At 31.0% G+C, this 13092-nt stretch overlaps 1 protein-coding gene across 1 annotated transcript in view; it reads left to right on the top strand.

Moving 5' to 3' along the window:
- LOC111087074 (diacylglycerol kinase theta-like) overlaps positions 1–11051 on the top strand; it is a gene marked incomplete at its 3' end in the record, with an annotated part of 13318 nt that extends 2267 nt beyond the window's left edge. The window contains exons 2-3 of the mRNA XM_022392394.1: positions 2845–2924; positions 10894–11051. Of these exons, the coding sequence (XP_022248102.1) occupies positions 2845–2924; positions 10894–11051 (238 nt within the window). The remainder of the gene's footprint in view (positions 1–2844; positions 2925–10893) is intronic.
- Between the last annotated feature and the right edge of the window lie 2041 nt (positions 11052–13092).

Here is a 13092-nt window from a genome sequence, read left to right on the forward strand (position 1 = left end):
CTCTAAAGGGTTAATAATCAAGTGTTTTACATGGCCTTTCACTCATGACTCATCTCTAAAGGGTTAATAATCAAGTGCTTTACATGGCCTTTCACCCATGACCCATCTCTAAAGGGTTAATAATCAAGTGCTTTACATGGCCTTTCACTCATGACCCATCTCTAAAGGGTTAATAATCAAGTGCTTTACATGGCCTTTCAACTGTGACCCATCTCTAAAGGGTTAATAATCAAGTGCTTTACATGGCCTTTCACCTTTTTTTTTTTGAAAAGTGTTACAAGGAAAGTAATGATGAGGATAGTCTACAGTTTTTTTTATTACCTGCTAGTTGTAGGACCAAGGTACATCAGGTTTTTTTGCCAAACATTTCAGTAAAAGAACAAGGTTGGAGCTTAGAAGGAAAAAATAACTTTATAATATGTTCTTTTGTTTGCTGAAACGTAATACAAGTAGCATATGAATCATGCACAAAACATATAGTGTTCTTCCATTAGTTATACTAAATTATGCAAAAGCATTAGATAAACAGTGTGTTTATCATATGCAATTTCTTGAAATTAAATTTTTAGCACAGGTGATTTATTGTTAGTTTTAAAGCAAGTGCTTTGACTGGGGTGCTAACAAACTTGGAGTTATAAGTGCTTTCTTGTAGTACATGCACAATATGATTGCTTCAGAGAAATGTTTACAAACGGCTTTTTGTAAATTTGTCCAATCTAATAATAGCAACTAAACATACTTTACACCTGAATGAGATGTATGACAGGGTAGCCATGAATTTGGGAGCTAGAGAAATTTGTCCCAAAATCTGGAAAAGTCAGAGGAAATTTTTCCTTCTTGTTTTCTCAGATTCTGTTTGTGTATGTAGACTATGCTGTTTGGCTATGCTGGTTATTGGTAGACTTTAGTATAACCTTGGTTAACCTTTCTATTTTATCTGGTGATAATTATCTAATTAATTGTATTTTATAGTAGTTAGTTTAGTTAGATCAAGTATACCTATACAAATGTTAACAATGTACTGTCATTGTCTACCATCTTGTTGTGATTCCCTATTTGATCAAGTATACTTGTATATATGTTAACAATGTACTGTCATTGTCTACCATCTAGATGTGGTTCCCTGTTTGATCAAGTATACTTGTATATATGTTAACAATGTACTGTCATTGTCTACCATCTAGTTGCGGTTCCCTGTTTGATCAAGTATACTTGTATATATGTTAACAATGTACTGTCATTGTCTACCATCTAGTTGTGGTTCCCTGTTTGATCAAGTATACTTGTATATATGTTAACAATGTACTGTCATTGTCTACCATCAAGTTATGGTTCCTTGTTTTAAGATTTTTTCATGTAGTTTATTTAAGTTTTAAGTATGTATGGGATGAAATTTTAATTACAATTAGAACCAGATTACAAGGTAAAGTAGCATTAATTAGTTAATAATTATGAGGAAAAGTTGAAACATCAATGTGTATGTCAGAAGCACGTGTGCAGGCCTAGAAAATATGGAATTTGGCTTGGAAAGTCAGGTAAATTTGTTTTTGGAGACAATGGTCATTTTGTATTATTAAGGGTATTGCATATTTTGATAGACTACAAAAGTTCATAGTTTTATAATATGCACCCATTGTAAAGAACATTTTATTAGCCTAATACTATGAAAAATACAAAGTAATATGAACAGAAATATTCAAAATTGGTTGTGATTACATTGAAATTATTATTGTTAAATAAAACAAATTACAAAGGCATAATATTCCATAACAACATGTATCTCTTTTTGATGGATAGTTATACCTATACTATTTAATACCAATTACACTTAATATATAAGGGCAACAACGTGGATGTTGGTCCATTAAGACTGTCCTATCCAATTAAAAAGAAAACAAAAAACAGACCCGATTATTTAAATACTTATCAATTCTCTTAAACTCCCTTAAATCTATTGCATCCATCTTATCTAAGACAACCCATTGCAAAGGCTAACCATTATGTTCGAAAAGTAAAACTATAAACTGAAGATGACTTTTACTCTGTCAGAATTTATATTTGTCCCGGCATTCTCACCATTAAATATGAAAAACGATATTGTAATGATACTATCAGTTCCCTTAATAATCTCAAACACTTCAATCAAATTGTCTATCTCTTTATCAAAATAAAATCATTTCAGAGATCTTCACTTATCCTTATATGACGACCTTTTCATTCCATATATTATTAACTTATCCTTATATGTCAATCATTTCATTCCAGATAATATTAACTTATCCTTATTTGATAACCGTTTAATTCCAGATATTATTAATTTATCCTTATATGACAACCTTTTCATTCCACATATTATTCTAGTAGTCTTCCTTTGAATCCTTTCCAACAATTCAATATAAAAATAAACTATCTTAACAGGAGCCTAGCCTTCCTTTTAAAATCACAAACTTCTGTTCTCTTATCCTACTATTTCAGAATACAACAAGAAGAAATCTATTTATCCTTTGGATAATCCTGTAAACTTTAATAAGATCACCTATTACCCTCCTTTCTTCAAGAGAAAATAAGTTAATAGGTGTTAACTAATGTCTGTAATGTAACTCTTTCATTCTCTGAACCTTTTCCAACAAGTCAATATCATTACTTGTACAAGTCAACAGGATAACAAACAAAAGCTTTACTGTGAAACTTTATTTGAGGTGGTATATTCAGTGTAATTTACACTTTTTTACTTGAACTACTTAAGTTGTCAAATATCACTTTAATGAGAAAACAACTATTATTATTATTGACATTTAAGATTTGATCCAATATCTGATGTGATGATGCACTGTTGTCTTGCAGTTTGTAATTTTGTTGTCCATGACCGTTGCCTGAAGACAGTTGTATCTCCTTGTTCTACAAATGCCATTCATGTTTTAAAGGTATGTTGATATCTGTTTGTTCTTTTCTTTTCAGGAAGCCACTGTATGAACTTAGCATACAAATTGTTAAATACGTACTAGTTAACCTTGTAACAAATCATGACAGGGTGTCCAAAAAGTCTAGAATCATAGGCACATTAACACATTTTATAGAATGTGTTCTACATGCTGCCCTTGTAATTTGAAACAAGTTTGAATTACCAGCAGGATTAACTCGACCTTATGCTTTAACAGCACCATAACCAGTCACACATCTGAAATTAAGAAAAGCTGCAAATCACGTATGGTTCCAAAGTTTTCAGACACCCTGTAGTGTAAAACTGAGCCTTATCCAAATTTGGTGCATAAAAATTAACTTTTAAGAGGCAAAATATGCATAGTTATAATTAGACATACATTTTTATAAGTAAGAGTACTGTTAAGAAACAGATATTGCCACCTTTCACAGAAGTTTCTCTATTGATTACTGAAAAGATTGTAAGCATATATTTATTAACATTAATAACATGCATACCAATGGTATCATGCATGCATGAGTTATACTTCATAAATTTAATAAAATTTTAAAGGGACACAAAGGAGCTTATTAGCCCATCAAGGATGTCCCTTCCAGCTCCCAACTATAACCACTTCTTACTACTCATGTATTCACCAATCTTTTCTTGAACACAGTTAAATTTTCTGCCTCCACAATTGTTGAAAGCAGCTCATTCCAACAGCCAACCACCCTGTTTGAAAAGTAATACTGTCTAAACTGCAGATGAATCATATGGTGCCAAAATTTGAACTTATGACTCCTTGCCCTATTGTTTTCACTGCTAAACACAAAAAAAGTTTGATAGATCTATATTATCAATATCAACATCATCTGTCATGTATTGGCCCAATACATCAAATGTTCTAAATCTCCCTGTAAGTCTGCATCATCTTTGATACAGTTAGCTACCCCAAAAAGCTTAATGTCATCTGCAAACTTCAAAATTTTATTAGTCATTCCAGAGTCAATATCATTAATATAAATTACAAACAGCAGAGGACCTAGCACACAGCCCTGAGGCACACCACTTGTAACTGTGATCCAGTCAGATCCAACTCCGTTTATTACTACTCTCTGCTTTATACTCTCCAGCCAATTGTCTATCTGATTTAATAACATTTCCTCCACACCCACAGATTTAATTTTTGTAACACGTCTTTTGTGAGGCACCTTATCAAACACTTTCTGAAAATCAAGGTAAACCAAATCCACAGTATTTCCTTCATCAGCTTTGCAGTAACATCCTCAAAGAATGTCAGAAGATTTATTAAACAAAACCTTTCCTTTAATGAAACTATGCTGGCTCTTTGAAACTATATCAAACTGCTCTAAGTGACTCTGCAAAACCTTCCAACTACTGATGTAAGACTAACTGGCCTATAATTGCCTAGACAATGTTTATCACCTTCTTTAAATATTGGATTAACATTAGCCAACTTCCAATCTTCTTATACTCTTTCACTACTCAATGACTTTTAAAAATATTACTAGCAGTTCACAAATAAAATATTTAAGTTCCTTTATAACTTTAATTGTCTGGTTCAGAGAATTTATCAATTTTGAGGTTTCTCAAATTTTCTCTTACAATTTCAGAACTTAAAATTATGTCTTTTACAACAGTATTTTTCCCATACATTGAGTGCTTTGGTTGAGGCATAATACTTGTATCTTCCTTTCTAAAAACTGAAGGGAACATATAATTTAGTAAGTTTTCCATCTCATAATCTCCTGAGATCAGCTCCCAATTATCATTTTTAAGAGACCCAATCCACATCATATACCTAAAGAATTCCTTGATGGATTAAGCTTAACAATAGATTTGTAAATTGTCATTAATTGATTTTTGAAGTATTAACCATTCTGTCCATAACTAAAAGTATAGTAGTGATGGGCAATAATAAAAATATTTGCAATCTGAAGGTTGCAGGTTCGATTCCCTGTCCCACCAAACATGCTCATCCTTTCAGCCATGGTGGCATTATAATGTGACAGCCAATCCCACTATTCGTTGATCAAAGAGTAGCCCAAGAGTTGGTGGTGAGCGGTGATAACTAGCTGCCTTCCCTCTAGTTTATCACTGCTAAAGTAGGGATGGCTAGTGCAGATAGCCCTCATGTAGCTTTGCGCAAAATTCAAAACAAAGAAACGATAAAAATATTCTTCAACATTATTGTGATATTATTTACCCAGTTATCTTACTTACTGCAATAACTGAGAATTTATTGGCAGAAAATGTAGAGGAGAATCAAGTAACCTGATCAATTATGGTTTTAAATATTTAAGATTGCCAATTCCAAATGTTGTACTTGAAAAAGAACAATAAGAAATCAGTGTAGATCGTAATGGATTATTGTTGTTTTACTTCTAAATAAAAGGAAAAGTTTGCTTATGTAGTGACATCACAAGGACAAATTACACAAATTTATAAGTATTTCAAATGAAACTGTGCTTGTTTATACTTGAATACACAAGGAAATGCTGCTGAACTATGGTTGTAACTTGGATTATGATCTGTGTAAAAGTTCTATTAACTTGTTGTAACATGATGTTTTTAGAAAACACTCTAGACATCCTTCTGAACTTTGATATATCTCCACAAAGATAATAAGACAATCCATTCAATGTTTTATTGTAAAATGTAAACTTATATAGGTCACCTTCATAAATATAACTTTTATCTATAATATCTAATCAAGCTTTAACTATACCTGTCTTATCATCATCAGACCTTTCCAGACCTCAAATGGTCGATAGGCCAGCTATGAAGGCTTTCTACTGTGCTTTCAGCATATTTTCTGTCTAGATCTTTATTTTGTATCTGTTCTACACCAAGTATCTATTGGTCTTCCTTCTGTGCCTTTTTCCATTTTCCTTCAGCCCATTGCTATACCCATCATATGATAAGGCAAAATTCTTAGTTATCACATCAAGAATCTATACCGAACAAAATATAAAGTAAAACACAAACATTTCTTTATTGTAAAGATATAACATTGATTTGATTTAATTCCTACCAATTGGTATTGATTGTTATGGCAGTGGCCACTGCTCTATTAAATGTACACATTTTAGTGTGTCAATTATAAATTTTTGTTAATCTAATTGTGAATGTATACATGTTACTTTTGTTACTTCTGCATACATTTTACTTACTGACTTTCACGTATCAACAGAATCAATAAACAAAGTATGAAACAGTCCAAGATTTGTGTTTTATAATATTTATTTCCCACCAGGATATCAGACTGTACTGGTGTGTCCATGACTGACCTAATATAGTGGAAGACTACCTCACATTTGTATTGTGATTTGGCCTTTCAACCTTTTATGAGTAATTATAACACTTCTTTTTGACACAAAGACTCCAACACTAGTTTAGACACATTCATGTGCCCTCGTCAGTCAGGGTCTCACAGAGAAAGTGCAGCTTATTGTAATGAGATTTCAAAAATTAGTATCAGAGTTGTTGCATATCAAAGGTCATAAAACTAGATTTTAGTTTAATTTAATTAATATACAGTGTATTGAATTCTTATCAGTACTCAGTTGCATAGCAACAATGATTATTAGACTAATCCATTAATTATTATACAGTGTATTGAATTCTTATCACTACTCAGTTGCATAGCAACAGTGATTATTAGACTAATCCATTAATTAATATACAGTGTATTGAATTCTCATCACTACTCAGTTGCATAGCAACATTGATTATTAGACTAATCCAAAACTAAAATTAGATTTCATTTTCATATGGAAGCATTTACCTTTACCTTCAAACATGCACTGTTTGTTACTACACAAGTAAGAAGAACTTAATAAAGCATTTCTGTTAAAGATAAAAAAAAATATTCTGAAGCTATATTAGAGACAAGCTGGAAAAAAGAACAAGACCCATAATAATACTTTCTGATTAAGAAGTTAGCACACAGGATCACATACATAAGTTGTAATGGTTATCAAACAAGACCTATAATAATACTGTTACGTCTCTGTCCGTTTGTTAATTTTCGGTAGAAATTCTTTCCCAGAAACTTCAGCGATACAAGTCCTTTCTTAAATAAAACTAGTTTATTTTTTCTCGATACAACTTTGCAATACACTTAATTTCCACAGTCACTTTAACTTAAACACATGCTATAATTCACAACAATTCATGCACTTTACTTTCGGTCACTACCGCGCTTGACTCAGTTGTCCTCTCTGTCTGTCTGCAATTATTTCTCTGCCATCACTTTATTTGCCAGCTTATATACGAGAACATAGCATGCCTAGAAAAGCCTAGAGTTGTGAGGAACAGTCACGATCTTTCTAGAACTCCAGCACATGCTCCAAGTATCGCGCGACTTACGCTGTCGTAACGATACTTTCTGATTAAGAAGTTAGCACACAAGATCACATACAAAAGTTGTAATGGTTTTCAAACACGACCCATGATAATACTTTGTGATTAAGAAGTTAGCACATGGGGTCACATACAAAAGTTGTAATGGTTTTCAAACAAGACCCATGATAATACTTTCTGATTAAGAAGTTAGCACACAGGATCACATACAAAAGTTGTAATGGTTTTCAAACAAGACCTATAATAATACTTTCTGATTAAGAAGTTAGCACACAGGATCACATACAAAAGTTGTAATGGTTTTCAAACAAGACCCATAATAATACTTTTAACATGCCATGTGTAAATACAGCATTTATATAAAAACAAGCTGGACTATACAGTGTCATTGATTTTCCCCTTTGACATACATTTAAGAAGACATATTGCTATAGTATGGATATGGGGAGAAATAAAAAGCATGTTGCATCAGATGTTGTAAATATGATGTCTTTATGAACATTGTGAGGTAAATATTACATGTATGACTGAAGCAACTTGAAATTAAACAAGCTATTTGATGACCATTTTGATAAATATGTGTAATAGTTTTGTTTCATACATTTAAAATCAAAGATCACAATAGATGTATGGTTCGAGTTACAAAATTATTTGATTTAATACAGCTAAAATGTAAAATTGGTAAAACTATTTGGAACATTTTTGTACTGTAAAGAAAAATACAATAAAACATAAAGAGCTTATAAACATAGGTTCTGAGTGGCTGTTTTATGTTTAACATGAATTTAAAAGAAAGCTTCATTTGTCTAAAATATAATTTAGGGAAAATTCTAATATGTGTGCACGTACAGTAAGTTGTTTAACTGTCTACCAAGTTATTAGAGTCATCTTGCAAGTTTAAAGTAATTTTCAAATGAAATTAAAATCAAACATTTGAAAAGTTATTAAAGTTAAACACAAAGTTATTTTTTGAAATATTTTGGTTTGGTCTTTTTTTCATAAAGAGACACTTTGAAGCATTGATGACAAGACCAGTGAGGTACTTAAGATCTGTTTTATTACTCCCATTTTCTAGCAACTGATACTTGTAATTCATAAAGAGTATCTAGAGGTATTTCCCATAATGCCTCAAATTAACAGTCTTTTATAATTGCTTAACCTATGCAATAGGCTTGTTGATTTTCCATTTATAAAAGTTTCAAAGTAAAAAAATGGTGGGTATTCTTTCATTCAGCACTGATGGCAGGATGAGTAAGTTAACATTAGGAAATATTTACTTATATTTATACTAAGAAATCCCCGAAAAATGGTTTAATAATGTTTTTTTTTTTAGTTGTGTATGTAGTCCATCTAATTACAGTTTGTTATATGTCACATATAATTTTAAGTTCTGGTATTATATTTCTATGGTTTACGTTGAACTCACTGTCAGCTTTTAAGTTTAAACATTTCAAAAAAGTTTTTTAAAAATTACAAATAAACAATATAGCTAGAAGCATATATGTGGGAACTTTGAGAAATTTGTATCATTTTTAATTTGACATTCAAATTTGTTAATCTAAATTTTCTTGATCAGCTTAATTGTCGACTATAAATTAGTATCTAAGGAAGATTATTGTGAATTCTTATCTGCAGAAAAGTATTTTATCCAAAAAACCCTATATATGTTTAAAGAATTTTAACGAAAACTTCAAAATTTATTCAACTAAGTTGTCGGAATCACAAAACAACCTAAAACTAATAATTTAATGAGAGTTCAGAATTTGGTCAACATCTGGCGAAATGCAAGGAGCACATAAGTTTTCATCAGACTGATACACAGTATACGAAACAGTAACTCTAAACAACATGAATTCATGAAGTAATGAAACTTTTTTAATCTCTAAAAAATATAACGCCACAAGTTCCGATATCCTTTCAAAACAGGTTGTTTTTTGATCTGAGTTAAAAAAAAAAGTGATTTTCAAAATCATCAGAAGATTTTGTTTTCTTTATTGACTAAGCACACAAAAACAAACCAGATGTAAAATTGATAACTGAATATTGCAAATTTCATAAACTTAGTTTTAAAACATTTGACATATTATAGAAACAGGACAGAAAAACGTATTTTGATGTAGCTGAGTTCATAACAGTTGTTAAAGTGATTGTGGTGCAGAATTAGGGATAGCTAGCTTGACTGCGCATTGACAAAGAAGGAGCACTGTTACAATAATCTGATGCCGAAATTAGTTTGACTAGCACAACAGCAATGAACAAGATATTTTCTGTAAACGTTAACACAAAAATTTAAATGAACAGAAATCCACCTTTAAATTCAGTGCCATACAAAATTCCTATTTTGGTCAGAACTTTTCATTCTTCTTTATAAATGTATCGTTGATTTTACATCAAGTTCTGGTATATAAAAAAAATGTGTCAAATAATATTATTTTAATCATGCAGTAAAAACTTTGTGTAATTGGCCCTTGTCTCAAATGTGCAGTATCATGTACAATTACGAGACACCACAGCAACGAGCAATTCTGTAATTGTTGACTCTCTGTGCAATTAGCGCATGTGTGCTGGTATTTAACACAAATAGGCATGAATTAATTGTCTCACTGGTACAGTTAGTCACAATGTCCTTCAGTTGGAGGCAGTGTTTTTTATACAGAATTTTAAAGTTTTTGACCTTAAAATTATGGTATAATATTTTTTACCAATATTTTCATTCTAGTTATAAGAACATGTTAGGACTATTAGATATTAACAGGACTAACTTAGACGAACCTGACAAGATGCACTGTCTACACATAAATTACACAACATGGATACAAGTTGATAACTTTTTCCTGGGAACATTGAACCCAGCAACTGTCCACCTCGTACCAGTGCTCATGGTACCAGGATGTGAAGTGATGAAATTCAGTGTTGAATATTTTAATGAACATATTGAGAAGTTGAAACATTTATATGTATATATTCAATTTTTAAGTACTGTTTTTAATATGTTAATCAATTCTAGGTGAAATACTAGTGCAATAGGCCAGTGTTTCCCAAACTTTTTCAGCTCGTGGCACACTTCTAATGTCCTATACATTTTGCAGCACATGTAAATAAATCCATATGGCAGGTCTAGCGGCACCTCCCTTGAGGACAACTGCGTATCAAGGAGAAAATAAATCAAACTTGGAATTTTTAAAAATTTATTAAATTCATAATAAATTTACTCATTAAATAAAAATTACTTAATAATTAAAAAATTCCATGGCACACTTGAGACCCTTGCATGGCACAATTATGTTTGGGAAGCACTACAACAGACTATTGTAAATATAGACTGTGCCTTTTAGTTGATGAAAATGGCTTTTAAAAAGTTTTTATTTTATTCTCTTATTGCCATGTTGTTACTCTGCTGTTCAGAATAATGGTAGTAATATTGCTATTATTTCATCAGTTTATTATTTCTTTTGACTGACAAAACCAAACTACTATTTCAGTATTCTGAATCTGTTCTGCATGTCTTTGGTGGCCTCCTATAACTCAGTTTCATGGCTGGAGGGAAGGTAACTCTGATATTGATGCTAAGAACCTTATGTTTCTAGAATCCTGTTCCACATTGCTGGACAGAGCCTGGCCACCTAAAGAGGAAGTTTTGTAACGTGTGTAGAAAGAGAATAGAGGACAACTGTGCTGTAAGATGTGAAGGTAAGTTATTTTGTTTTAACAGTTCATTAACTCATTTTTGGATTAGTCATGGCTAGTAATTGATTTGGTACTGTATTGCTGGTACTTAAAAAATATAATAAAATTTTAAAAATCAGTTGATGCATTTTTGGATTAGCCATGGCTATCAGTTTACAAGCAATTGCATTGTTGCTGATAAAAAAACCAGTATTTTACAATGAGTTAGTCCATTTTGAGTTAGCCGTGGCTGTTCAATTGGTAAGTTAATGCATTAACAATGAGTAGGAAAAATAGGCTTAACAAATGAAGTCATACTTAGTGCTTGAGTTGTTTATATATCATGTTGCCTGTTACAATAGAATGTTCAAAAAGTAGGCTTAACGAATGAAGTATTAATTAGTGTTTGAGTTGTTTATATATAATATTGCCTGTTCCATCAGAATGTTCAAAATAACAAGGTGTTAAAATGTCTTGTAACAAGAAAAGTTTTTTTCTTTGTTTTGTTTATGGTATTCATGAAAAAATATATTTAGAAGATTTTGCTTCAAATAAATTTGTCACCCATACAGTTAAGTTCAGTGTTTATTTTACTTACTGTTTGTAAACAAATATACTTACAGTATCAACACACACACACACACACACACATATCAGTGTAAAGTTTTATTTTAATAAGTGAGGAACTTGTGTAAAAGTATACATCTTTGTCTTTATATAAAGGCTTTCTTAGTGAGTAGATAAATAATAGATTTGTATGTTATTTTATTGATCCCGTGAACATCAGTAATCATGTGTGTATATATTCATGTAATGAAGTGAGATAGATGTTTATCATATCATGTGCTGATTGGTTGATCATGTAAGGAAAAGCAATGTTAACATGTTAATCATTAGAGGATAAATCCATTATTAACCCCTTCCATATACATTTTTTTTACCTTTTTCATAGCTTATACTTGTATATTAAGGAAAGAAAAGTTTTTTACGATCTTTTATTAAATTTCTTCCCAAAATGTTTTGATAAATAAATGCTAAATACTATAGATTCAATGAAACTACACTAAAGAATAGGAATGGTTTTCTCCAATTTTATATGATGTGTAATTTGAAATATATATCCGTTAGTGATAAATACAAACAGCATTTCCAGTGCCATCCAGTGAGCACTGATTATAATACATGATAATATGTAGATAAATTTGGGCAAGTAAAAAATGTGGCAAGAAATGGTTTACCTCAATTAACTCAGGCAAATATTATTTGAAACATAGAGGGTACCTGAGTTATCCTGGACAAATCGTGGATGGGGTTAAAATATTCTCTCTGTTCATTGTGGACAGTTTCATGAATAATAGTACTCCACTATTATTGATGTCATTGTGGACAGTTTCATGAATAATAGTACTCCACAATTATTGATGTTATTATTGATGTCATTATGGACAGTTTCATGAATAAGAGTACTCCACTGTTATTGATGTTATTATGGACAGTTTCATGAATAAGAGTACTCCACTATAATTGATGTCATTATGGACAGTTTCATGAATAATAGTACTCCACTATAATTGATGTTATTATGGACAGTTTCATGAATAATAGTACTCCACTATTATTGATGTTATTGTGGACAGTTTCATGAATAAGAGTACTCCACTATAATTGATGTCATTATGGACAGTTTCATGAATAATAGTACTCCACTATTATTGATGTCATTATGGACAGTTTCATGAATAATATTACTCCACTATTATAGATGTCATTATAGTGTTTTATAAGTAAGAGAACTTCATTCTTTTGTGCTATTATAGTGTTTTATAAGTAAGAGAACTTCATTCTTGTGTGATATTATAATGTTTTATAAATAAGAGAACTTCATTCTTGTGCTATTATAGTTTTATAAATAAGAGAACTTCATTCTTTTGTGCTATTATAGTGTTTTATAAATAAGAGAATTTCATTCTTGTGTGATAATATAGTGTTACATAAATAAGAGAACTTCATTCTTGTGTGATATTATAGTTTTATAAATAAGAGAACTTCATTCTTTTGTGCTACTATAGTGTTTTATAAGAAAGAGAACTTCATTCTTCTGTGATATTATAGTGTTTTGT

The sequence above is a fragment of the Limulus polyphemus genome, unplaced genomic scaffold (genome assembly GCF_000517525.1).
Source record: "Limulus polyphemus unplaced genomic scaffold, Limulus_polyphemus-2.1.2 Scaffold1710, whole genome shotgun sequence".
Taxonomy (NCBI): Eukaryota; Metazoa; Arthropoda; class Merostomata; order Xiphosura; family Limulidae; genus Limulus; species Limulus polyphemus.